This window comes from Mercenaria mercenaria, chromosome 2, assembly GCF_021730395.1.
Source record: "Mercenaria mercenaria strain notata chromosome 2, MADL_Memer_1, whole genome shotgun sequence".
NCBI lineage: Eukaryota > Metazoa > Mollusca > Bivalvia > Venerida > Veneridae > Mercenaria > Mercenaria mercenaria.
Window position 1 is genome coordinate 114,036,604 of NC_069362.1, and position 24,606 is coordinate 114,061,209.

Below are 24,606 nucleotides of genomic sequence, written 5' to 3' on the forward strand. Positions count from 1 at the left end.
CGTGCTGTTACGTACCTCGCCGTAGCTGAACGTAGTTATCCGAGGCTGCTCGTACTTGAGCATATTTCAACGTAGTTTACCGCAGACCCGTCCGTGCGCTGGGCAAGTTGCATGGCGCAGTAAAACGTAATTCAACGTAGTACCTCGTACCTATCCGTACTTATTCGCGTCCTGTATTGTTTTGTTTGTTTCTTGTTTCTCACCATTTTTCCCGTACTAAGACGTACTGCTCCGTAGTTATACACCCACAGACTAATCCTATTCGCACCGTACCTCAACGCACAGACATATCCGTATGTGTGACTGTAGCTTAAAACACACCAGCCCTGTATAATGACCTCTAAGTATCTAATGACACAATAATCAATAACTGAGCCGCACCATGAGAAAACCAACGTAATGCGTTTGCGACAAGCATGGATCCAGACCAGCCGCGCAGTCAGGTCAGGATCCATGCTGGTCGCAAATGCACTATGTTGGTTTTCTCACGGTGCGGCTCAACTGTTTATTCCTTGTATATCTCTGAATATAAGTATTAATGACATTACTTTGTAGCAACTCTTTGTACGGAAGTCGACAGCTAGCGATGGATGACTCATTTTGCATGTAAAATAATAGGATGATGAATATCAAGCAGGAGTTATCGAATAACAATTACGGAATGGTAAAACGCCATTACAAAAACAAAATAACAGAAACGAAATATCGAATGACACGGAAACGTTTCATTATACGAAAAACGAAACATTACACAAGGGCGTCAGGAAGAAATAGTCAGACATGAAAGTCTCAAAATATGCGCATGTCCTCTTCATGTTGATGATGTGCACCAAGATAGAAACTGAACACAAGAAAGCAAAAAGAGTGTGACGGACGGATTGCCTGACGGACGTACAGTCTAAACACTATATGCCACCGGAGTCTTCGACACCGCAGGTGTACATAGATTTGTTATAACTGCAACTGTATAATAATATCCAACATTGTATAATGTAATTAAGCGTCTTGTGGAAAGATGAAAATGTTGTAATATAGGTGAGTTTCATGGAAATGATGCCAGTATCGATCATATACTAAGGAATTAGAACATTAATCAGGAAGTAAACAAAATGAACAAGTAGGGCGCATCTATTTAATTGCAGATGAAAATGATCTTGACACAACAAATAGTTAAACAATGCCAACCAACTGTTACTGCATGTCGCGTAATATCCTGTTTTAATTCAATATATGTGTGTAGGTTTAATTCAGCAAAACCACTTTTCAGCATATTGAGCTGCTTTACAAAGTTATGTGAAAATACGAAAATGATGTCAAAAAAGTACTTAAGGTTTAGCAGTATATCACAAAATAACAGATTTTTTTAGTAAATGAACAGCACCTTAGCACATCTTATCTGCCCAATACATGCTTTAATGTTCTGTCCCACAGAGTTGGATACCTAAAATATTCTTAATGAGTTGTCCCCCTTTGAATAAGAATGTCATTTGTAAAGAAATAAATGTAAACAATTGTCAAAAACGATGTTTTACCTAGTTATGTAAAGTTTAAACACTCGCACGATGTTGCAAATGTATCAAAACGAAGACATGTAACAGCTTTTTCAAAATGGTGAGTTTTTAAAGGCGCTGAACTGTCCAGAAGTGTGGCCCCTTCATGCAGTCCCTTTCCGGAATTCAATACATACATGAATAAATTGACAATGGTTTTGTTGAATAATATAAATGTTTTATATGCTGTTAAATTTTCATTTAAAACAATGCTTTCTTTTTATGATTTGATGACGTTCGAACGTTTTTCTCCGAAATATGGACCTATACCTTAATTCTTTATAAAGTAACCTGTTATGATTTATAAAGTCTGGATATTTCAGAAATGTTAATTATTAGAACACTTTATATATATTAATGAAATAATTTACTCTACTTTTTGTGTAAAAAGGAAAAATATATCAAGCATTTTCACCATTGATATTTTCAAGACTTTTTTCAGTACGTTTATATGCCGCCCTGCCCCCCCCCCCCCCCCCCCCCCCGTTTAAGATAGATTGGATGGAAAGTTTAGGAGCGGCACAAATGAAATTGTAATACGGCAATGTTCAAACAGGGCAATAACTCAAATATTATCCAGACTTGGAAGTCCTGATATTACGCGCATGTCCACTTCATGTTGATGAACTTCATGTTGATGACGTAAATTATTCTCATCTGATGGATGAGTAGTTCAAGCAATATATGCCACCCGGGTCTTCGTCATCGGGACATAAAAACATAAAACGTGTAAAACAAAGATATGTGAAACGTGTATACATCTAAACTTTCGGCCCATAGCGTTGATAAATATACGTCAGTTTGACTGATTTCATTTACATGTAATAAACCTTGCCTGTAGGAACTATTTAAAGCGCGCACGCGGATGTTACAAAATTTCCAAGTCATAGTTGAAAAAATTAAAATCAATTTATGTGCAAAAGGAATTCTTATATCTTAAGTATATTTAGACAGTTGTTGAATATAAATGCCAACAACGCAAAGAATTTGACCTAGCATTGTAGGGAAGGTTCAGGTTGAATCGTAATATATTCAGTCCAGCTTTGAAAAAAAAACTCCCCGTGCGTCACCGCGTATCTTGTTTACCTTAGATACAAAGTCCTGTGACAAAACAGTGCGCTTCGGGTATTTCCGATATATCCGAAGTGTATGATCGGCTAGGTATTTTCTTCTTCGTTGTTAATCGGTGCGAATACTTGTTTAGTCAATGTTCTATATTTAGATGTTTATATTTAGATGTGACTCAGTATGATATGTCAGTAAATAAATAATGACACTGTTTTTCAGCTTTCAAACAACTATAGAACGGATTTAAAGAGGTACGTAATCCATTTATTTTCTTATTTATTTCACAGTAACACGTAAATTTATCGGTTAACAACGTAAATTTATCGGTTAACAATAAATATCATAATCAGTGTTTTCCGTTTATTAAGTAATTCCACAGGTCCTTGTTGATAGTATGTTACAATTAATTTACCCTGTGATATTTTATATTTGGTAGTTTGTTTATAAGTTCCGAAATATCACGCATTTTGAATAATTACTATAATGTCTTGATTTCATGATTCAGAGAAAGATAAAATAAAGACATTTTATTTATTCAAACATGTATCATGGTAGAAAATATATACTTTTTCTTTGGAAGGTTGTCTAATAATAAAAACAATAATACGGAAAATGGCACTGTGTTCATTAAAGTCCTGTAAAGGGTCAGTGACAGCAGATACTGGCAAGGTAGAGGTTCGAGCCTTTCAGGTCACAGCGGCAGAGAGGAAGACCCTGCAGGTACATTTGATTATTTAACTTCTATTTATCATCACATATTCCTAAACATTTTGCTATTTCTTAAAGTTGATCTTAATCACAGGAGTCTGAAATTATATCAGTAAGATTCCAGAGTCCAGGGGCCGTATTCACGAAGCATCTTAGAAATTTTCTTAGATTTTACAAAAGAAATTTCTTAACTTAAATATTTTGACTTAGGTAAGAAATTTTCTTAAATTTGTATTCACCAAAATTGAAATAAAAAAGAAAATTTCTTAGTGAAGGAAAACCTTAGTATTTAAGAAATATTTTTTATCTTAACTGTCCCAGAAGTCTATCTTTTACAATAACAATACCCCTATATATAAAATAAAAGTTTTTATTTTATATACAGGTGTTATTTTAAAGATAGACTTCTGGAGTGTTATAGATATCAATCATAGACTGCAGTGTAATAACCTAATAAATTCTTGAATAAAAAAACAAGATCTTGGGAATATTATTACGAAAATTGTTTACATTTTTGGATACTTTTTCTTTTTGTTTCAACAAGTTCATTACTTGCTGACTGTATTAAACCGTGACAAATGGCAGTTAAAAATTTCTCTCAGTAATACAAGAAGACCTGTGCGTTACGTTCGAGTACTGATACGATATCCATATTTGTTAAAAACTTATTCTTTAAATAGGTACATGCTTCCATGAGAACTCCATGCACGAATATATATTTTTATAGAACACACTGTATAAACCAGTAATAATATTACTTTATCATCATCAAAATTATTAGCAGGCCTTTGTTACACTTATCGTATGTGATGTTTGAGTAGGTGGGCAGATTTACCACGCTGGGCTATCCCGGTACACCGAAATGCGTCAGGCTGTTTCTATCGGGCTATTCAACATGTCCCTCAGGTGTACCGGGTCTGAAACGGGTGCAGATCGGTGCACCAGATCAAACTGTCGAACATAATCGAGTCCACTTAGTAAATGCATCAGTTACTAATATATCTAATAATATCTGTATGAATTTACTCAGCTTGAAATAATCTAAAGCACATTATCCATTGAATAGGTTTATTTAGTCAGTTACGCTTTATTTCATTTTACGGTACGATGTTTTTACGATCTCATATAAATATTGCACCATCATTTTGAGGTTATTTACAATAATTATTTGGCCGACTAAACAAAATGGGCTAAACATTATCAGGTGGGTTGTATTTTTTCCATACATAGATAAGTTAATTGACACTAGATGAAAGAATGTTAGCATATTTTAAACATACATTTCCACCACACCGATAAAGGTTTTCTTATAAACAATTAAAGACTTCTTTAAAATTTAACTAAGTTTAACAAAACTATAGAGTAAGTTGCAGAAGTTTCTAAAAGAATCACGATTATCAGATTATTTGATATTTGAGGAAATTATTGACAGTTGCTTGAAAGGAGGACATCAAAGCTAGTTTCACAAGAAAATTTGTAAGGTGAATTAAAATGATGTACGAAACTGACATTACTGTTTGGTTTTAATTTCCTATTTGTCATGTTTTCAGTAATTAAAAATTGTAATGAGTAAGACTATCTCTATAATGTTTATCAGGCGGAAAAGAAACTGTCTAAAATAAAGATGAAACTGCAAGGTTTTAATTGTACCGAAACACAGTCGTGAAAATTGGACTGGGACTTTTATTCATGCATGTAAGGGTATTAAAGTCGGGGCTTTTCTTCTGTTTCACAAAGTTTAACGCTCATATTTGCTGACGAAGAGAAACAAAATTTGAATATCATTAGCAACAACATGTTAGTTATTATTCTAACTTAACGGATAAAGTCAGAATCCCCTACTTGGTCGTTGCAAAGTTCGCAAAGACTAGGACAAATTACCTAATTAATTGTCCGACGAATGATGTCTTGATCAATAACTTAAAGGTAATCCGATGTCAATTATAGATATTGAACAGAAATTATTTAGTTTGTTGATCAGACTTAATCAGGCATTTCAAGGCCGATCTCTTTCCTTGTTTACATAAGGGAACATGTTTTTGTTCAGCATATACTAAAAATCACCGTAACGTGTATTTAGTTGTTTTGTTTTTTTTCAACGGAAGGTGACTAGCCCCTTCTTACCGGCCGCGCCTTATCTCTAGCGCTGTAACATATCTAAACATTAAAAGTAACGAGATGACTTCTGACCGAGACAGGCTGTATCTGTTGATGAACTGCTTATCTCCTATGAAGTGTTTAAGCTTATCTTCATCACTAAATACTAATACAATAAACAATTTTGAAACCTATGATATTTGAAAGAAAAAGGGCCAGAATCATGCTCCTCTGAACGTGACGGCAAGGCCTACCTACAAATGTCTTTCCGAGACGAAAGACATACCTACAAATATATATGTTCATGATGATAGGCACACCTACAAATATATATGCCTGTGATGATAGGAACCTACAGATATAAGTCCATGACGATAGACAAACCTACAGATATATGTCCATAATGGTAGGCATATCTACAAATATATATGTCCGAGGTGATAGACATACCTTCAAATATATGTCCATGGCTATATGCATACCTACTCATATTTCTTTATATGTTCATTTAAACAGGCAGAGTGGGATGAAAGTGGTGATGCCATATTTCATCGGCACTGTTGGTCAGATTTGGTAGATGCTGCCAAGAAAACATCAGCTGGCAAGAATAACCTAAGTGAACTTGAAGTGAAACTTGTGAAGGAAGCAAAGAAGACGGCAGAATTTCACGATTCAGACACTTTCATTAAGGATGAGGCGAAGCGGATTGCTAAGATGTTGCAACAAGCAAAATATCCAATCTTCTTTACAGGTATTAGCTTTGTAGCTTAGACGATAGTGCAAATATGATAGGATTTGTTTGATTATATAACAAAAATGTTTTAATTAACACTGATTAAAAATTAATCTAGATCTAGAATGTTTTGGTACGTATGAATTGAAATTGCGGATCTATTTAATCAGAGGAAAATATGTAAAAGAAATAACCTCTTGATTGTATGATAGAACTGAGACAGATTGAATTAAAATTACATTAGAATATATTTTTAACTAAATATCTTATACAAACTATGATTTTTCCCAACACTCCATTAATGAAAACTTGCTTTAGATCTAAACTTTTCTAATGAATTTAGCAAGCAAATAAGGCTTAAGACGCTATCTACTTTGCCTACTGAATTTTGCACTGCATAGTTTGTTGCTTATAGAACTCTAAAACACATTTTACATTGCAAAAAGGAAACATTTGGTATGAATATTCATTGGAATCCATATAAAGATGTTGATTCGAACAATACAGTCCACTCCACGGTACCATTAATGTCGCTATATAGGGTTTTTTTCCAGGTGCATTTATTATTAAAACCAAACTAATAATAATGCAATGTTGCCTTTGAACAACAACCCTCTACCTCGCTACCAACTAACTTGTCATGTACAAAGGCAATTAAGCCAGTAAAATAGATAGGGTCGCCTGCATGCTTCTATCCTAGATTTATCTGAAAATGTTTTTCTTAAGTAAGTTATCATAATGACAGTCTATTATAAACTCATAGTTTTCATGATAGTTTATTTAAAAAGTGTAAAATGCGTCAGCGAAATGTCTCACAGTTGTTAATTCTGTCTTATTGTCCATTAATATTGTATTGCATAGGTCTGTTGCTTTTTTTGAGTTAGGAGATCCGCAAGATGCAAGCAGATTTATGGACAAACTATGTCTTTCTTTCAGTTGTTCACCTTTTAAATTTTGGGTTGCATTTATTCCTGGTAAGACATACGTTTCTGTATGCTAGAACCAGGTTTTATTCTAGAATATTTGGATAAATGACGATAACTCATGAACTTATGATACATACAGGCAGAAAAACTGATAAGTTATCCATTGCCTGTAAAAGCACTTATGCATTCAGTTTTGCAACAGTTTACATCACATATTTATTATTAACGTCTCCGTGATTTCAACTGCATTGTTTTGTTTTGTGTATATAGGTGCAGGTATTTCTACAGCTGCAGGCATAAGTGATTTCCGAGGTAAAGACGGAAAATGGACAGTAAGAGATAAAGCTAAAGAACATGGTAAGTTCGAAGAAAAGCGTCAAGCATGACACACAATTATTTATTAGTTTAGGCAAAGGTTGCCAAAGTTCTAACTTGGTACATGTAAATGTAAAACGTACTGTTAGGATTAGGTAGGAACAAACATCCAAGATGACGTAAATGACGAACAAAATGCATTTGGTTAAGGCATGTGAACAAACACCGGATATGATAAATGCAAAAAAATGGTTAAGTCCAGTGTAAACAAGAGCCAAAAATGATAAATGTAAAATCGTATCGGTTGAAGCAGGTTTGGAAAACGCCGAACATTGTTCGTGATCATTGTACATGATAAGTGTATAAATGCGGCAAATACAGACACAGTTTAACATCCAACATGGTAATTTAAAATCATGTTGGTCAGGATGTCTAAAAAGATTTAATATACAATGTTAGTTTTGACAAATGTCTGACGTGATATTGATGAAAACAAGTGACATCTTAAATATCGAAGGTTTTTGTTTACTACAACTGTAAACAATGGGAAGGAAGGAGGGTAACCTGATAAATATGTTAGCGTGTGTGTTCCTGTAGATAAGTTAAAGGCTATTGTGAACAAACTAAATATATTATCATTGTCAAACATATACAGGGATTCCCGCGAACATAATTAGAACAGTCATTTTGTATGGTGCGCGAACAGGTAGATTTGGTTTCAACACACGTACAATATAATTAGTGTACCGCTTACAGAAAATACAACTTGATGTATGTACACAAGAGAAACTAACTATTTGACCACAGTTAGATATGTCAGCCTGACCTGATTTTACATCATTTCAAATTTGAAAATATGTTGAAATTGCATAACAACGTATGACGCCATTGGCACGATAATATGATTGGCGGCACACTTCTTATATGTTGCTGTTTTTGTTTTTTTTTGTTTTGCTTTAATTCCTGCATTTGATAGCTCTCTTACAGAAATTTATTATCAATGTAAAACTGCCATGATTGCAGACTTGGTCTGGTAAAATGATTCGGGATGCTAATACATATTGCAGTTCTTGGTGCAAACCTTTTTGCATAGCAGTTTATTCTTTTTGTATTTGTATGTGACATGTTTACTGATAGGTTTATGAAGGAATATTTCCATTCTTATGTCGAAATAGTCAAAGAAAAAAATCTTTGTGGTTCTATGTTACGGAAATGAAATTGCTTAAACATTTCAAACACTTCGAGTCGTACCGATTATGATTTACAGACTTGGACTTAAAAGTGTTGCTTTAAAATAAAAATATAATTGTGTAAGTCATTTACATATTTTTGTGAACCAGTACTAAGTTCAATTGTTCTCCTAATAAGAGCTGGCACATATCTTTACTTGAATTAGATAAGAGGTAAGATACGTTATTCTCTGCTAGTATAAGATAAAACATTAAGAATGTACTACATGTACTCTTAAAGGACCTCCGTGGCCGAGTGCTTCAAATCACTTGTCCCGTCCTTAATATGGACTCGAGCCTCACTTGTGGCGTAAAATTCTACATGCGAGGAAGCCATCCAGCTAGCTTACGGAAGGTCGATGTTTCTACCCAGGTGGCCGCAAGGGGTGAAAAAATGCTCAGAATGGCACTTTGAGTCTTTCTTCGCCATGAAAAGCTAGAAAGTCGCCATATGAGAAATGGCTGTGTCGATATGACGTTAAACCAACAAAAACAAAAACAAATGTACCGTTTGCTACATTTTTAACTTTTGGTAAATTTGCAGTCCTTACGTTTGAGTTCCTTGGACATAATTTGCAATTGTGCATACCAAATGCGATCAGAGCGGCCATTTTTGTCAGTCAGAAATAAATGAAAATCAATATAAATATCTCCCATTTTAGGTGCGAAGGCGTCAAAAGGTCGCCGACAATACAGCATAATGGAGTTACGGCCCACATATACCCATGAGGCTATTGTTAAACTTTTAGAGATGGGAATGTTTAAATATGTCATCAGCCAAAACACTGATGGCTTGCACCGATTGTCTGGCATTCCACCTGAACAAATCTCAGAACTCCATGGAAATGGTTTTATTCAAAAATGTGAAAAGTGTAAGACACGATACGATGTAAATAGAAGTCACAGAGCCATGACAATGGGCGAGATAATGAAAGTTCCTCCAATGAAATGCGAACGTTGCCATATAAGCCACAGGACGGGGAGGGTATGTCCGAACAAGGTATGTAATTTCTGTAACTATCTCTGCCATACAAACCATGAAACAAAACAAAATAAAAGGTGCATGTACCGTATGTGTTTTTGTAGCTTCAGCATCAAATAATTTCCCAACTGTAGTAATGAGTAAATTAAGTTATCTTTGATATCCAGCAATCTTCTGTTATGCCATTGCATATATTTTATGCGAGGAGAATATCAACAGAAGAGTGTTAAAGTGATTTTCTGAGCAGGGACATGTCTTCATTAGTACTAAACAAGCTATTTTACTTAATTTTATTGCTATTCTTGATTCTGTTGTTAATAGTCAATAAGCTGTACAAAATCCGACCGATTTTTTTTTCTTTCGGTCGGTATAGCCACTGTGACAATTCAGAATACGAAAACTATTAGGCCACATAGAAACTGAAATAGCTCCAACCCGTGCATGTTCGTGCAAATTGATGTATGCAGTGATATAATACACAAAAAACCTGAACCTAAAACGTACTACAATTCATAACAACAGGCAGGAAGTTTCCAAGCAAAACTTTTCTAAGCCAAACCTTTTTTTTCTTAAAGAATATTGTGTACGACAAAAAAAAAATCAATTTTGACGATGTCGTATTTTCTAGGCTTGTGGTGGGTATCTCATGAACACCATTATCAATTTTGGAGATTACTTGGAGAGTCCTATATTGGACAGCGCGGAAGAGAACGCAAAGAATGCTGATATTGTGTTCTGTCTAGGCTCCACCTTAATGGTGTCCCCCGCCAACAGCCTGGTGGAGATGGGCAAGAAACCAATACGGCTTGTGATATGTAACAGGTAAAATAGTTCATGCTAAAGTCCTATATACTCTTTTAATTGTGCTTTCCTAAAATAATTGCTGGCTTGTATTTTTCATGTTCAGCATTCAGTGGTGTTCTTCGTTTTGCTTAATAGTTTTTGAAAACTGAGTAAATAATACCGTTTTTGATTGATATCAATTCAATTAATATTTAATTAATTTAGTTTTATTGTTTTACTGAAACAACATATAACGTGTTTGCGTTTGGTATAATAAGCACGTGAATTGAAAAACATGCAGTAATAATTTATATTGTTTTCTTTATAAGGATACTTACCTAAAGCACACTATCATGACTTATTTTAGACAAGGAACGCCATATGACGACTATTGTAATAAAGTCGATGAAAATGGTCGTCCTGTTGGAAGCCGAATACACGGTGATTGCGATAAATTGATGAAGGCAGTGATGTTTGAAATTCTTGGAGAGGAAGAACTGAAGAAATGGGAAGCTGGTAGAGATCGCAGGATGACAGAATATGATAAAAAGAGAGAAGAATAGCAATCTATTGATAAACATTTTGTCTTTTTTGCACATTTAGGGTCACATGCGTCTAAAAATTATTTTCCAGAATGCTTTTTTTCAAAATTCATTGCGGTGAATCATGATATTTTGAGCACTTCTACAATATTGAAGAAGATTTATTGTTATCATAATTATATTATTTATATTTATCTATTTTATCTTTCAACACATTATCAAAACCATTCTAATGCAAATTACAATTAACTGCTTATGTCTTTCATGTTGCAACTTTTTAACATATAAGTTACACAATCAAACGCAATATTGTGCAATGATGATACTAAAGTATATGTTATATGACATAAATGCTCGGATTCAGGGGTCTCCTCCGTGGCCCAGTGGTTACGGTCACTGACTTCGAATCACTTGCCCCACATCGGTGTGGGTTTGAAACCTCTCGTGCGATGTAGAATTCTTCAAGTGAGGAAGTCATTCAGCTGGTTGATATTCCTACCAAGGTGCCCACACAAGCCTGAAGTCCGGAAGTGTCTTCCTTCACCAACAAAAACTGGAAATAGCACTGTAAGGACTAAATTTTGTCGATGTGACACTAAACACAACTAGATAAAAACAAATATGCTCGTAGTTCTAACGTAAATGTAAAACATAGGCGTGTAAGTTTAAATAAATCTTTATGAGTAATTGCTTCAGATATTTTCCTAAAAGGAATGAAATATTCGATCTGTTGCTTACATTCTACAGCTGAATATATTTAATGCTTTCATCATAACGAGCGTTTCAAGTGTGATCAAATTATTTGCCATACACCTGGAGCATGTAGAAAAGGAAATGATAGAACATTTTAGATATTATTGCATGGTGTCTGCATGTTGTATCCAAACTTATTATGTTTAATTAAGTTTTTATAAACAGATAAATGCAGACTATGGTACATATTTCTTGATTAGACTCAATTGATTTATTTGATTTGTAAGACAAGTAATTGAGTAATTGTCTGCAAACTATTCCTCGACTGCATAAATAGAGATTGCTATTTGAAATATAGAAATACTTGATATTGATATCTTTATCAACTCTATTACAAACAATTGTAGTAATTTGAAAACAACAACTCGCCGAAGTTTTTGCTGCTTATTTCGAAGAATATGGGATTCGGAACAAGTTAGTTTCCTTTTGTGTCTTTTAATTGCGGAAGATAACATTTCAGGCTTGACATTGATATCTTTATCAACTCTGTCATACCTAAAATAATTCGAAAACCACCAACTCGCTCAAGTTTTTGCTTCTTATTTCGAAGGATAACAATTTCGGAACAACAGATATTCCGCTGCATCTGTTGATTGCGGAAAATAACATTTGAAAATCTATTTGTAGCATTACAAATATTGAGTTGTAATGATTGGTCTAACAAATTTGCACAGATAACTCTTACACTCCTGCATGTACGGCACAAGTGGAAATGTTTTATCTATCGTTCCTTACCTGCATATGATAGAAATGTTTCTACGATGGTTTTTTTTACATATTTTATTTCTAGGCTTGTCCAGTCTTCCGCTTACTGCGAAACTAACTGATTGTTTTGAAAATCGATCTCGTTGTACTTTGGAAAAAGGATAAAATCGTATGCAAGGAACTCTTCATGATCATGTGACTATATGTTTCATTCGAATAATAATCGTAACAATAAAAATGTTAAGAACTTTATTTAAACGGGTTAAAAACACATGTTTGAGTTTCAGTATGTCTAATTTATGACTTAATACATTATCTAAACGAACCCAGCAGTTCGGGATTCCAAGGCCGAGTGGTTAATGTCACTTCGAATCACTTGCTCCTCAACAATGTTTGTTGGAGCCTTACTCGGCGTGTTAAATTCTTCATCAGAGGAAGCCATCCAACTGGCTTACGAAGGTCAGTGATTCTACCTGGGTGCCCGCCCGTGATGAAATCGTGATGAAATAATGTACGGATTGGCACCTGGTGTCTTCCTCTATCGTCAAAGCTGGAAGGTCACCGTATGACCTAAAATTGTGTCGACGCGACGTTAAATCTAACGAAATATTGTAACGACTCGAACAATGGGGACTTACCATTTTCATGTTTTATAAATGTCATTGATCTTGGCTGTGCTTTGAACTGCTTTAGAGACATTTCCTTGCAAGCTGACAGTAACGAAACACAGAATTGTACACATATGTGTTGATCTACATAATATGACAGACCAAACTCATATTATACACCTCCGTGTTCGTTTTAATCTTATCCGAACTCTGTTTACATTTACCGAGAGACATCCGTTTCGGCTGGTGCACATTTAATCCAGATTTTGTAACATTTTCCTACATGTGAATCATTATAGACTTTGCACAATTAATCTACAGTACTTAATTGTTTGTTAAAGATAAGTGTCATCCTTTTGTACAGTCTGAATTTTGCATAAATCACAATATTTTCATGATAACTCTCTGAATTTGTCACATTTCCTGACAGGATATGCATCCTTATTCGCATTGCATTGTTGGACTATTTACCGTTACTAAGCAACACAAATTATCGTTGTCATCTACAAAGATGTTTAAATCACTTGAACATGTTAGAGTTAACCCAGTGGTGCATATTTTGATGTTATTTTCATGTAAACATTTCATAAAATCGCCATTTTTATGATACGGCAGTATTCAGCATAGAATTTAACGTTTTAGGTCACTGTGACCGTTCGGTCACTGTGACCCGTCGGTCACTAACCATTTGGTCAATTTACCCAAAGTAACCCATTTTTACTGTTTTGGTAACCTTTATTGAGTCACTTTCTCTGGAAAACTATAAAAGGGCCCGATTTTGGCCATCTGCAATCACTTCAGCTCAAGCTTTCAGACCTAAAACCACGTTTGGCTTGTTTCAATAGATTTTCATTAAAATGAACACTATGCTGAACATAGATGTAAGAAAGTTGCTCTGCAATCCGAATTTATATTAATTAAAAGCCATAGGTCTATAAAAGCCCCTTTTGATACAACATTTTTAGAAACATTTCTACAAGTTTTATTTGCACAGATGTATTTACATACATGTATATTCATTCCTTATTTAAAGTAAAGACAATTAATGGATTTGTCTTAAGTACTGAGAATATAAGTGACTATATTTTATAGAAGGAATTTCTGTTGCTGAACAGTGTCTTTGTATCCGCGTCAATATTTACAAGTTATGGAACGCCAGATCAGTCATAAATAGATTAATCTAAAAAGAGATGTATATTAAATCTTGCATTTTGTACCTGTAAAAGTGCTCAGTATTGATTTGTAAAACATTTTTAAAGTTCATTGAAACTCGCTTCGCTACCTGTAAACTATGGAAAGCCGGAACAGTCTTAATCTCATTTGACAAGTTTGCACTTATACTGGCAGAATTTAACCATCAATATATGAATACATTTATTATCAAGAAGAATTTGTGACTACATTTGTTATCAGTTAGATGTGCTTGTTTAATGTGTTGACTTCACCTGTATTTCCTGGAGTATGATATATCAACATTAATAAATTTCATTAACTGTTAACCTGAGTCTTATTAGTCTCTCTGGTTTAGTTAGTTTTACGGTACTCTGAGTCAACCTGGCTATACCCTAATTGCCTTTCCGACTACTTGAGTGAAGTTTACCCAAAGTTCTACAGTACGCCTAGTCTACCCATCTCCGCAACACCCCTGAGTCGTAACAATATTTTGAAAAAAAAACATTTTTGGCGCCAAAAATGTAAGTAGCATAAAGCGGTATTTTTTATTATGCGTAATTGCACTAAGAAACTCATAGCAGACACTTACGTCAAACACAAGCTATATAACCTGGGCCTCATTTGTAAGCTGATTTTACATTGTGTTCGTTTGATTCAACATATTGCAACATCATGCATGAACCTTCATTTTGTTTTAGATCTGACCATTTTCACAATCGTCACATGTCTTTTTGTTTTTGTGCCTTACCTAAACTGTCATGTTTGAAAGCACATCATGTCATTTGATCATTGTTTTCGTATGTATTAGAGACATTGTGAATATTCATATTGCTGTGTACGTTGAAACTTAAGCAATTTATTCTACACTGTTTTAATGCTTATTCTTGCATAAAAACTACTTTTTCACTGGATCCGCCCATGCATTAACGGGAGAAAAATCATGTGCAAACAAGGCAATTCACGTGCTGTTAATACATGATTTTTATTTTTGAAATGCTTTACCAGGGACGTATGTATGTATTTCTGCGCAAACTGATATTTGGCATTTGCATCTTGTTTCTTTCATAATAACATCATCTTGTAGCATTATAGATACAATGTGATCCATAGTATGTTTAGCTGTATCAGTTTACAACCCCAAACGTACTGCCCCCATCAATGTACGCTCTAGCTTCTCTTAGAGTTTACTCCCTTTACAAAGCGTCTGTTCAGTTATTGTAAATAACTGTTAATAAATAAGTATCGCGTGTAACTTGTGCTGTTGCCCGTTTTTAGGTATTATATTAATGATTTTTGTTACTATCAGTCGGTTTGTTTTTACCTGATTTTTCGCAGAATTCATATAATAAACCTCAAAAGCTAGTCACTAGCTTCGTACTCATCCGTACTCTGTGTTCGTACTCAAAATAATTCGAATGTAAAATTGTACGTTATTCTTAAAATTATGTTCCTGTTAATCAAATTTTTAAGTTATATGCAAAATTATGTTTAATGTAACGTTTGTAATAACTAAAAATAAAAATAAGATGCTCAAAAACCTTCAAATCACGCTTTTGGTAGCGTTGTTGTTATGTGTGCCCTGGTTATGGATATTTAAAACATGTTTACCGTTTCCAAGAACAGGTTAGAGACCACCAATTGTTTTCCCATAGACTTACATTGTAACATTATGGCGTGCACGGCCTTCCATACATCGAAACATGTATATCTAATTACAAGTTTTTCAAGAACTATCTTAGTTCTACCAAAATATCGGACGAAAAACATATGAATAGTGATACTTTATTTAAGTAATTTTCGTGTGAATGAGATGACCCCCTGTTTACATCATTGACATGGCGGGAGAAATTCGTTTGATAAAACTTTTTTTCAATACACATAAAATGTAGCAAATTTTGTCAAAATGTATAATAAAATACTGTAAATGCAGTGAAAAAATATCAATTTTGAAAAAATAATCACTTCCTGGGTTTGTTTACATGACTGACCAATCAGAACGCACAGACGTTACCTTATTCCCAGGTATACACTTACCTCATTCCCAGTATGTTCCCTGTACTTTTTTGAATTGGTGGTCTCTGACCAACAACCGAATGGTAACTAAAAATGTACCGGAATCGTAAAGTCATCACATATGAAAACAATGCATTTAGTCGTCGTGTAATGTTTTTTTATGCAAGAATAGCGACAATACATGTTTGTTTTGTGTATTAACGCCTGCAGAAGCCCTTGGGATATGTTTGTGACCTCGACCTTCGGTCTCGGTCACAAACAATCCCGCGGGCTTCTGCAGACGTTAATACACAAAAAACGTGTATTATCCCTACAATGCGTTACGTTATAGAAATAAAATTATAATTACAAGGTCTTCATGCTGTTCTTGTGGTTGAATTTCTTATCTTGTATGAAGAGAGTCAGGACCTTTTAATTAAGTGATGTACCTGTCTGAAAGTACTAGATGGTATTTGGTATACCCACACTTGGCATACCCACACCGTGAAATTGCTAAATGTTTTATTGAACGCTGAAATATGGCCATTACTGATTTTGAGATCGTTGTTCAAAAGTCAAGGTTTAAGTGACATTAATACTGAAAATGGTTTCCGCTTAATAACTAAAAATGCCTTGGATATTAGTTGGGATGATAGCCCGAGGTCAGTGCATAACCCTATGATTTTCGGGGTCAGAATGTCAAAGGTCAAGCTCACAATGACCTTGAGACTGAAAACGGTTTCTACTCAATAAGTAAAAACGCTTTGACATATAAATCTTCAAACTTCGTACCTTGATTGATTGTGGACAGTGAATGATCCCTATTGTTTTGGAGATCAGTACGTCAAATGTCGCAATGACCTTGAGAGTGAAAACAATTCCAACTCAATAACTAAAGAACACCCTGGCCTGCAGTTGCCTAACTTCCAACAATGATTGCTTGTTGTCCGCAGATCATCACTATTTGTTCTGGGCCAGTAGGTTAAAAGCCATTGAAGTAATGACCTTGAGACTAATGTGGTTCTCGCTAAGTAACTTAAGTACCCCTTGGTCCATGATCTGCAAATTCACAGGACAATAACTTTTGATTAGAAAATAATCCCTATTGTTTAAAATTTGGTGTCAGTATGTCAAAAGCCAAGGTCATCATGACCTTGAAACTAAAATTGGTTTCTACTAAAACAATGCGAACGCTTTGATCTTTACACGATGATTGTTTGTAATCAATAGATAACTCAAATTGTTAAAAGGGTCCGTTGGTCACAATAACTTTGAGTCTGAAAACAGTTTCTGCTTAAAAAACTAAATAACGCCCTTGGCCTACAGTCGTTAAACTTGACAGGATGATTGCATGTGGTCAGCAAATTACACCTGTTGTAATATATCACAATGACTATGACACAGAAAATGTTTCTCGCTCAGTAACTAAAGTACACTTCGGCTCGCAGTCTTCAAACTTCTTTGACCATCAGTCTTCAAACTTCACATGATGATTGCTTATGATCAACAGATACCCTATTGTGTTTGGAATCAGAAGGTCAAAGGTTAAGTTCGCAATGACATTCAAAATGTTTTTCGCTCAATTACTAATGTACACCCTGGCCCACCATCTGACAGCCTTCTGTCAGTAGATTACTCTTTGGTTTTCAGTGTGTCGAATGTTAAGATCAATTACATTTAGACTGAAAATGGTTTCTACTCAATAACTTAAAATGCTTTCACCTCCATAAGATGATTACTTGTGGTCAGTTAGTGACCCCTGTTTTTTTCAGTAGGTCAAAGGTCCAAATCACAATAACATTGAGAATGAAAACGGTGTCCGCTAAAAAACTATAGAACGCTCTAGCATACGGTCGTTAACTTCACAAGATGATAAATTGTGGATATAAGATGATCCATCATGTCATGATGGTCAGTAAGTCAAAGGTCAAGGTCACAATGACTTTGAGACTGAAAATGGTTTCTGCTAAATGGCTAACAGCGCGTTGACCTATTGTTTTCAAACTTTATACGATGATTGTGGTCAGCAGATAACCTTTATTCTTTTTGGGATAAGTAAGCCAAAGGCCAATACAACAATGACCTTGACAAAAAATGGTTTCATATTATTCCTTTGGCAAAATATGTTTACTTAATACATATTATATTGCCAAATATTCAAAAATTTACAAATCTTATGTCGGAAAAATCCAGAATAATAATAAGAAATTTAGCCAAATTTATCTATTTCGCCAATTTATTAAGAATGTAAATGTCATTGATAACATTTTGCTCTTGTAAAATGCCTTTTGCCTACTTTGTAACATTGTAATTTTGTATTTGCTATAAGCATTGTACAATGTTTTACGCAATAAATTGTATTGTTGTTGTTGTTGTTGTTGTATTAAGATCTCAGTATACACAAATAAGGATAATTGATCAGTAGATTAAGAATTGAACAAATCCATCAGCAGACCAAAATCTGACGAACCACCTTTAATATCATGTCATAAACCTACCACTTAAAACCAATTTAACGATTTTAATACATGATTTAATTTTACTGATGTTTTACCCATGCAGCTGTCTGACTAAACCTTTAGTAGCCTGTCTGTGATACTAACGAATGGACTCTGTAATTTTGTTAGTTAGCAAACATAAAGTCAGTCTATTTTGTAGCACCATCACCTTCAAAAGAATCCAATGCTTTATTGTAACGATCACGCTTAAGCGCTGGTGCACCGTCAATACTACAGAATTCCGTTAGGGCCATCGCCTTTGTATGTGTTGATCTGAAACGCGATACTCGATAGTACGATGATGAAAACGCGAAATCACGAAACTACGATAACGAAAACGCGACAACACGATGATGATAACGCGATACTACGATAACGAAAACGCGATAATACGATAGTACGATGATGATAATGCGATATACTATCGCGTTTTCACCATCGTACTGTCGCGTTTTCACCATCGTACTGTCGTATTATCGCGTTTTCGTTATCGTAGTATCGTGATTTCGCAATATCATTATCGTACTATCGCGTTATCACCATCGTACTGTCGCGTTATCACCATCGTACTGTCGCGTTATCACCATCGTACTGTCGCATTATCATCATCGTACTGTCGCGTTATCACCATCGTATTGTCGCGTTATCACCATCGTACTGTCGCGTTATCATTATCGCACCATCGCCTTCCGGTGCGCATGTGCATGCTAAAAATGAGAAGATTAGAAGTTATACTTTTAGAACTACAGCTCCTGCTCTAGCGATAGGGCGATATGCAGATTCGAACGCGGGTGCTAGTGTGTGAAAATCTTGATTTGTATTGATGATTCTCCTATAGCCACAGCTGCTAGTTAGTCAAAAGCAAAAAATAATTAACATTTTTCCATGCTTTTTTAGCTTTCGTCATTTACAGAAAATGAATTTAGGGAGACAAAGCGTGTTGGATGTTGAACAGGTTCAGAATGCTGTGCAGATATAATTTTACTGCATTTCTCATTCCTGCAAAATCATAAATAAAATGTCTGAGTAAGGGGGCGTTAACTCACTTTTGGTTGTAAACTGCTTTACTTTTTATTTTATTTTTGCAGAAAATTGCCAGACTTTGATGCATTAAAAGAAACTATGTGCCATGAAAACTGCAAACAATATACTTCGAATATTTGCGATGCTCCGATTTCAGTGTTGTTATGCGTCTTACGGAATTCAACATCAATGACCTGAGCTTTACAAGACATGCATTTGCTTTTCAGTGTTGAAATATAAATCATCATATTTGTGAAAATATTCATCATCATATTTGTGAAAATATTCATGTCAGACCAAAATAAAAACAAACAAAAAACGCCCTGATCATGGTACAATATAACATTCTTTTTTTTCTTGTTATCATATACTATATAGAAAACTCAAACCGATTGACCTGCAGAGTTTTTGCCTAAGTACATATTTGGTTTTAGCTGAAAAAACTTTTTACAACCCATTAGCAAGCAATAGAAATCATTTTTAATTTCAACAGAGAATAACAAGATAAATAGAAACCAGAACACTGGAGAGGAAATTCTTCTGTGCGCATGGGCACCGGAAGGCGATAGTACGATGATGATAACGCAATAGTACGATGGTGATAACGCGACAGTACGATGATGATAACACGACAGTACGATGGTGATAACGCGACAGTACGATGATGATAACGCGACAGTACGATGGTGATAACGCGATAGTACGATAATGATATTGCGAAATCACGATATTACAATAACGAAAATGCGATGATACGACAGTACGATGGTGAAAACGCGACAGTACGATGATGAAAACGCGATAGTGTATCGCATTATCATCATCGTACTATCGTATTATCGCGTTTTCGTTATCGTAGTATCGTGTTATCATCATCGTGTTGTCGCGTTTTCGTTATCGTAGTTTCGTGATTTCGCGTTTTCATCATCGTACTATCGAGTATCGCGTTTCAGATCAACACATGCAAAGGCGATGGCCCTAACGGAATTCCGTACAATACTGCAACTGTTCTGCAACTGTTACATGCGATCAAGTTAAATGAAATTGATTAAAACCAAACTGCTAAATATCAAACTTCAAAAACAACAAGCTGTTATGCTATAAAAATAGATTAAAATTTTAACTGAATAGTTGCATTCAAGAAATGTTTTGATCATGTAAACACAGCTGCATTTATGATAGAACGCAGTGTGCAAGATTCGAAGGTACGTGTGCTGATTGCTTTTTCATTAGAAGTGTTGAATGTAAAGTTTATTTATATTATTTAATAAAAGTATAAAGAGCAAAATAGGTTACAAATACTGGTTTTAAATTTGTTAGTACATCAAACTTTCAATTGAACTGAAAAAGATATGAAAACAAATAAAGCCTAACTGATACAAGTTTATCATTTTATACAATGCTTTCATGAATTCGTTTTATTTTTCATTCTGTTAATCAATTAATTAATTAGGTATCTTAGAGGCAGCAATCGCAAATAAATACGAAAGTACATAATATAAGCTCATCGGTCATTTGAATTTCTGACCACAACAAGCCGTCCTTTTTCCCCATTTGCCAACAGTAAGATGAAACAATCATTTGTATGTTTAGCTTTCATATTCTTTCTAAGTTTTATGTGTACAGGATGTTTTATTCTAAGCTAGACCCACATGTGCTACAAGCTGATTTTGTGAACACGGAAAATGGCGTGAAGGAATTTTATTTTACGAGGGACATTCTTCAAGTATTGCACCTTATGGCGCTTTAGTGAAAATTGAACATAATAGTCGAGCCGTGCTATGGGAAAACCAACATAGTGGTTTTGCGACCAGCATGGATCCAGACCAGCCTGCGCATCCGCGCAGTCTGGTCAGGATCTATGCTGTTCGCTAACAGTTTCTCTAATAGCAGTTGGTTATGAACGCGAACAGCATGGATCCTGACCAGACTGTGCTGTTCGCATGCTGTTCGCAAAGCCACTATGTTGGTTTTCTCATGGCACGGCTCGTATTAGTAAATATTTGAATAGTCCGAGCCTTAATGTATTGACTCGCTTGACCTCCGCAAACTTTTAGCCGTCTAATTAAATGAGTAAATGTCTCATGGAACTCAATTAGTGCATTGGCAAAGAGGTTGGCCATTCGGGTCGCAAAGTTTTTTATTGAGAAAAGAATTCAGCTAGAAAAAAACATGAAGCAATTACTGGGCTGCAGGGTGTAATTGGCAAAGTTTCATGTCCCTTGGATGTCAGGTACGCTTGTACAACTGTGCAAATAGGAGAAGGGGCATTGTCATGCAGCAGCCTCAGGTCTTTTGACGGGGCTTCGCGAAGCAAAGCACCACGGCTGGCTGAAAAGACAGTTTCGGCATAAGATCCTGTGATAGTCTTGTGCCCAGGAATAGGACCTTGGGCTATCATTATATAGTATCATACCTCCTGCATAAAAAAATAAAGCGTATAAGATCTTTACTGCCGCCTAATTTGAGGCCTTTCGCCATTATCACATCTAAAGTCAGTTTTTACTATTCCAAGAGACCCATTGAATGAAATACATGATTCATTACCTATTATGACTTCAAATATCCGTCTATCATAATCCTCGTATACGTGTAACAGACCTTGGCATTTATATACTAAGTGTTTGTCATTTTCACCCTGGCTTAACAAATAGGTTATCCAACGAGCGCATATCTCACAAAGTCCACGACTTTCCTTTAAATGCTAATAACATGTGTATTTGAAATCTCATGCAAAGGCTATCGGGCGTCTTCGGCCATAAGCTTTTACTTTTTCATTTAAAGCCGACAAAGTAATAGTATAAAACACGTACATTAATTACTCTACAAACCGATTGTCACTTAATTGATATATGCATTTTACTGCAGACAAGGACTACATAAAGGGGTAGCATTTTTTGACAGTTCATCGCCTTTAAAAACTCTCCATTTTCAAAAAAAAATGTTATCTTAACTGTTACCACTGTATCTTCGTTTTGATGCATTTGCAATAATGTTCAAGTTATGAAATGTCACATGGCCAGGTTAACACAGTTTTCAGCAATTGTTTATTTCTAAGACTTTATAAATAGCTTTCATTTGTGAAGGGGACAACTTTTCTGAGAATGTTTTATGTATTCAGTCGTATTGGATAGTACGATAAAACATTTCTTGCATGCCGGACAGGGTTTTCCCGTGCTTTTCTGGTGCTAGAAAAACTCATCTTACACCAAGGGATGTAAGATGACTCACGTGCTATAATTTATCAATGAATGCGTAAATTCATACGCTACTATAACAAAATAGCGCCTTAAAGAAAAACCTTCGTTTTTCTTTATATCTTCTACAAATTGATGAATAAAACATGCAAGAAAAAGAATCAATCACTGGCAGCGGGTAAAGATGGGAATATCCGGCAGGAGCTTCGTTACCGCTTAAACAGTTACCCGAGTGCCGGATATTCCCATCCTTACCCGGAACCAGTGAAAGATTCTTATAATATTGTACAGGTAGAGATATTATTCGTTTACCCGACTTTTCTGTGGTATGGTGATATTCTGTTGAACCTTTGCATATCAGTCGATGTAGGAAGGACTATCCTATTCATTCACGTATAGTTTGTCAAAATATGCAATCTGTGCACGAATATATCATAAAATTGCAAAACTTTCACAATACCCCTCGTAACTCATTGTTTATACTTGTGCACTATCCATAAATACAACCGCAAGGTTCATCTGCACCTGCTGGGTAATAGCAATTACAATTTATTCTAAAAAGAAATGATCCACACTTTAAACACCTCTGAATGCAAAAGAAGTACTTTGTACTTTTATGATCTTAAATGTTAGATCATTTTCAATGTCTCGTTTATTTTGCTCGTAAATAACCGGTTGCAGTTTTCTTACTTCCTTTTATTCTCTTATACAACTATGACCTATAGTCAAATGAGGCACGACATCTGATTTAATATAGGAAATGAAAACCCTTATATATTTATTTTTCTGTGCCGCTTCAAGTTGCGATTGCGGCGACCATCTTTAAAAAACATTTTTGTTTAACCTACTAGGTACCCGGATATGTTCGGCGCAGGATGCTATGTTCGGCGCAGGATCGATACATTGATTTGAAAACTTTAGAGGAGTTGGTATTCTCCTCATTTCGGTCTATAAAAACAAATAACCAGTAAACTCACCTCACTTGCCTTATCATGTAATAAATGAAGTTTCCAAAGCCGATTTAAAATCCTGAAAAGATGCAATTTTAAGAGAAAACCGCGATGTTAAATGTTAAACTTTACGCCAATGTCGACAATTATAAAGTTTATAACCACATTTCTTTGAAAATATTACTAAACAAAGACATTATCTTTATGGACTATATCTATCAATCTTTCTCCTGTCATCTTTCCAAATTATAATGTCTAAATCGGTGTTTTAGAGGAGATTTTTAAGTTTTAAATATACAATATACATGAAAAAGGCAATGTTTGGCGCAGGATGAAAATATTTGGGCGATGTTCGGGAGCAGGTTATTGTAAACTTTTATCACAGATAGCGTTATGACCGTTTTTGATGCCAACAGGCAAATTGTTTATAACGATTATATTCAGCAGAAGTAGGACGTGTATATCTAAGAATATACAGTCAGTTTTTAATGATACATCTTTCTGAATACATGTATAGCTGCCTGTCGTTTCTGTTATCATTAAGGAAATCCCCCGGATAGGGAAAGTCTGTCTTACAGCCAGGCATGTAAAATCCTTATATTCTTGTAAACCCAACAAATACCAGGTTAATCTATTATTAATCTATTAAAATTATTGTTATTTTTTAAACATTCAGTGATTCAACATGGATACCAAAATATTCACCATTAAAGAGTTCAATTTGTATCCAACTTTCCAGAATTTTAATGTCATGTCCTACATGCATCTCATTTG

The 24,606-nt window shown here is 35.0% G+C and overlaps 1 protein-coding gene across 2 annotated transcripts; it reads left to right on the top strand.

Annotated features, from left to right (window-relative positions):
* Positions 1–2,720: 2,720 nt before the first annotated feature.
* Positions 2,721–18,532, top strand: LOC123565012 (uncharacterized). Of its 2 annotated transcripts, none has more exons than XM_045358996.2 (7): positions 2,721–2,869; positions 3,199–3,338; positions 5,940–6,174; positions 7,353–7,439; positions 9,289–9,626; positions 10,237–10,430; positions 10,721–10,860. In XM_045358996.2, the coding sequence occupies exons 2-7, from the start codon at positions 3,231–3,233 to the stop codon at positions 10,731–10,733; spliced, it is 975 nt and encodes a 324-aa protein (XP_045214931.2). In that variant the 5' UTR covers positions 2,721–2,869; positions 3,199–3,230; the 3' UTR covers positions 10,734–10,860. The 2 variants fall into 2 exon arrangements, with proteins under 2 accessions (XP_045214931.2, XP_045214930.2); XM_045358995.2 differs by having other exon boundaries at positions 2,722–2,869; positions 10,759–18,532.
* The last annotated feature ends 6,074 nt before the right edge of the window (positions 18,533–24,606 follow it).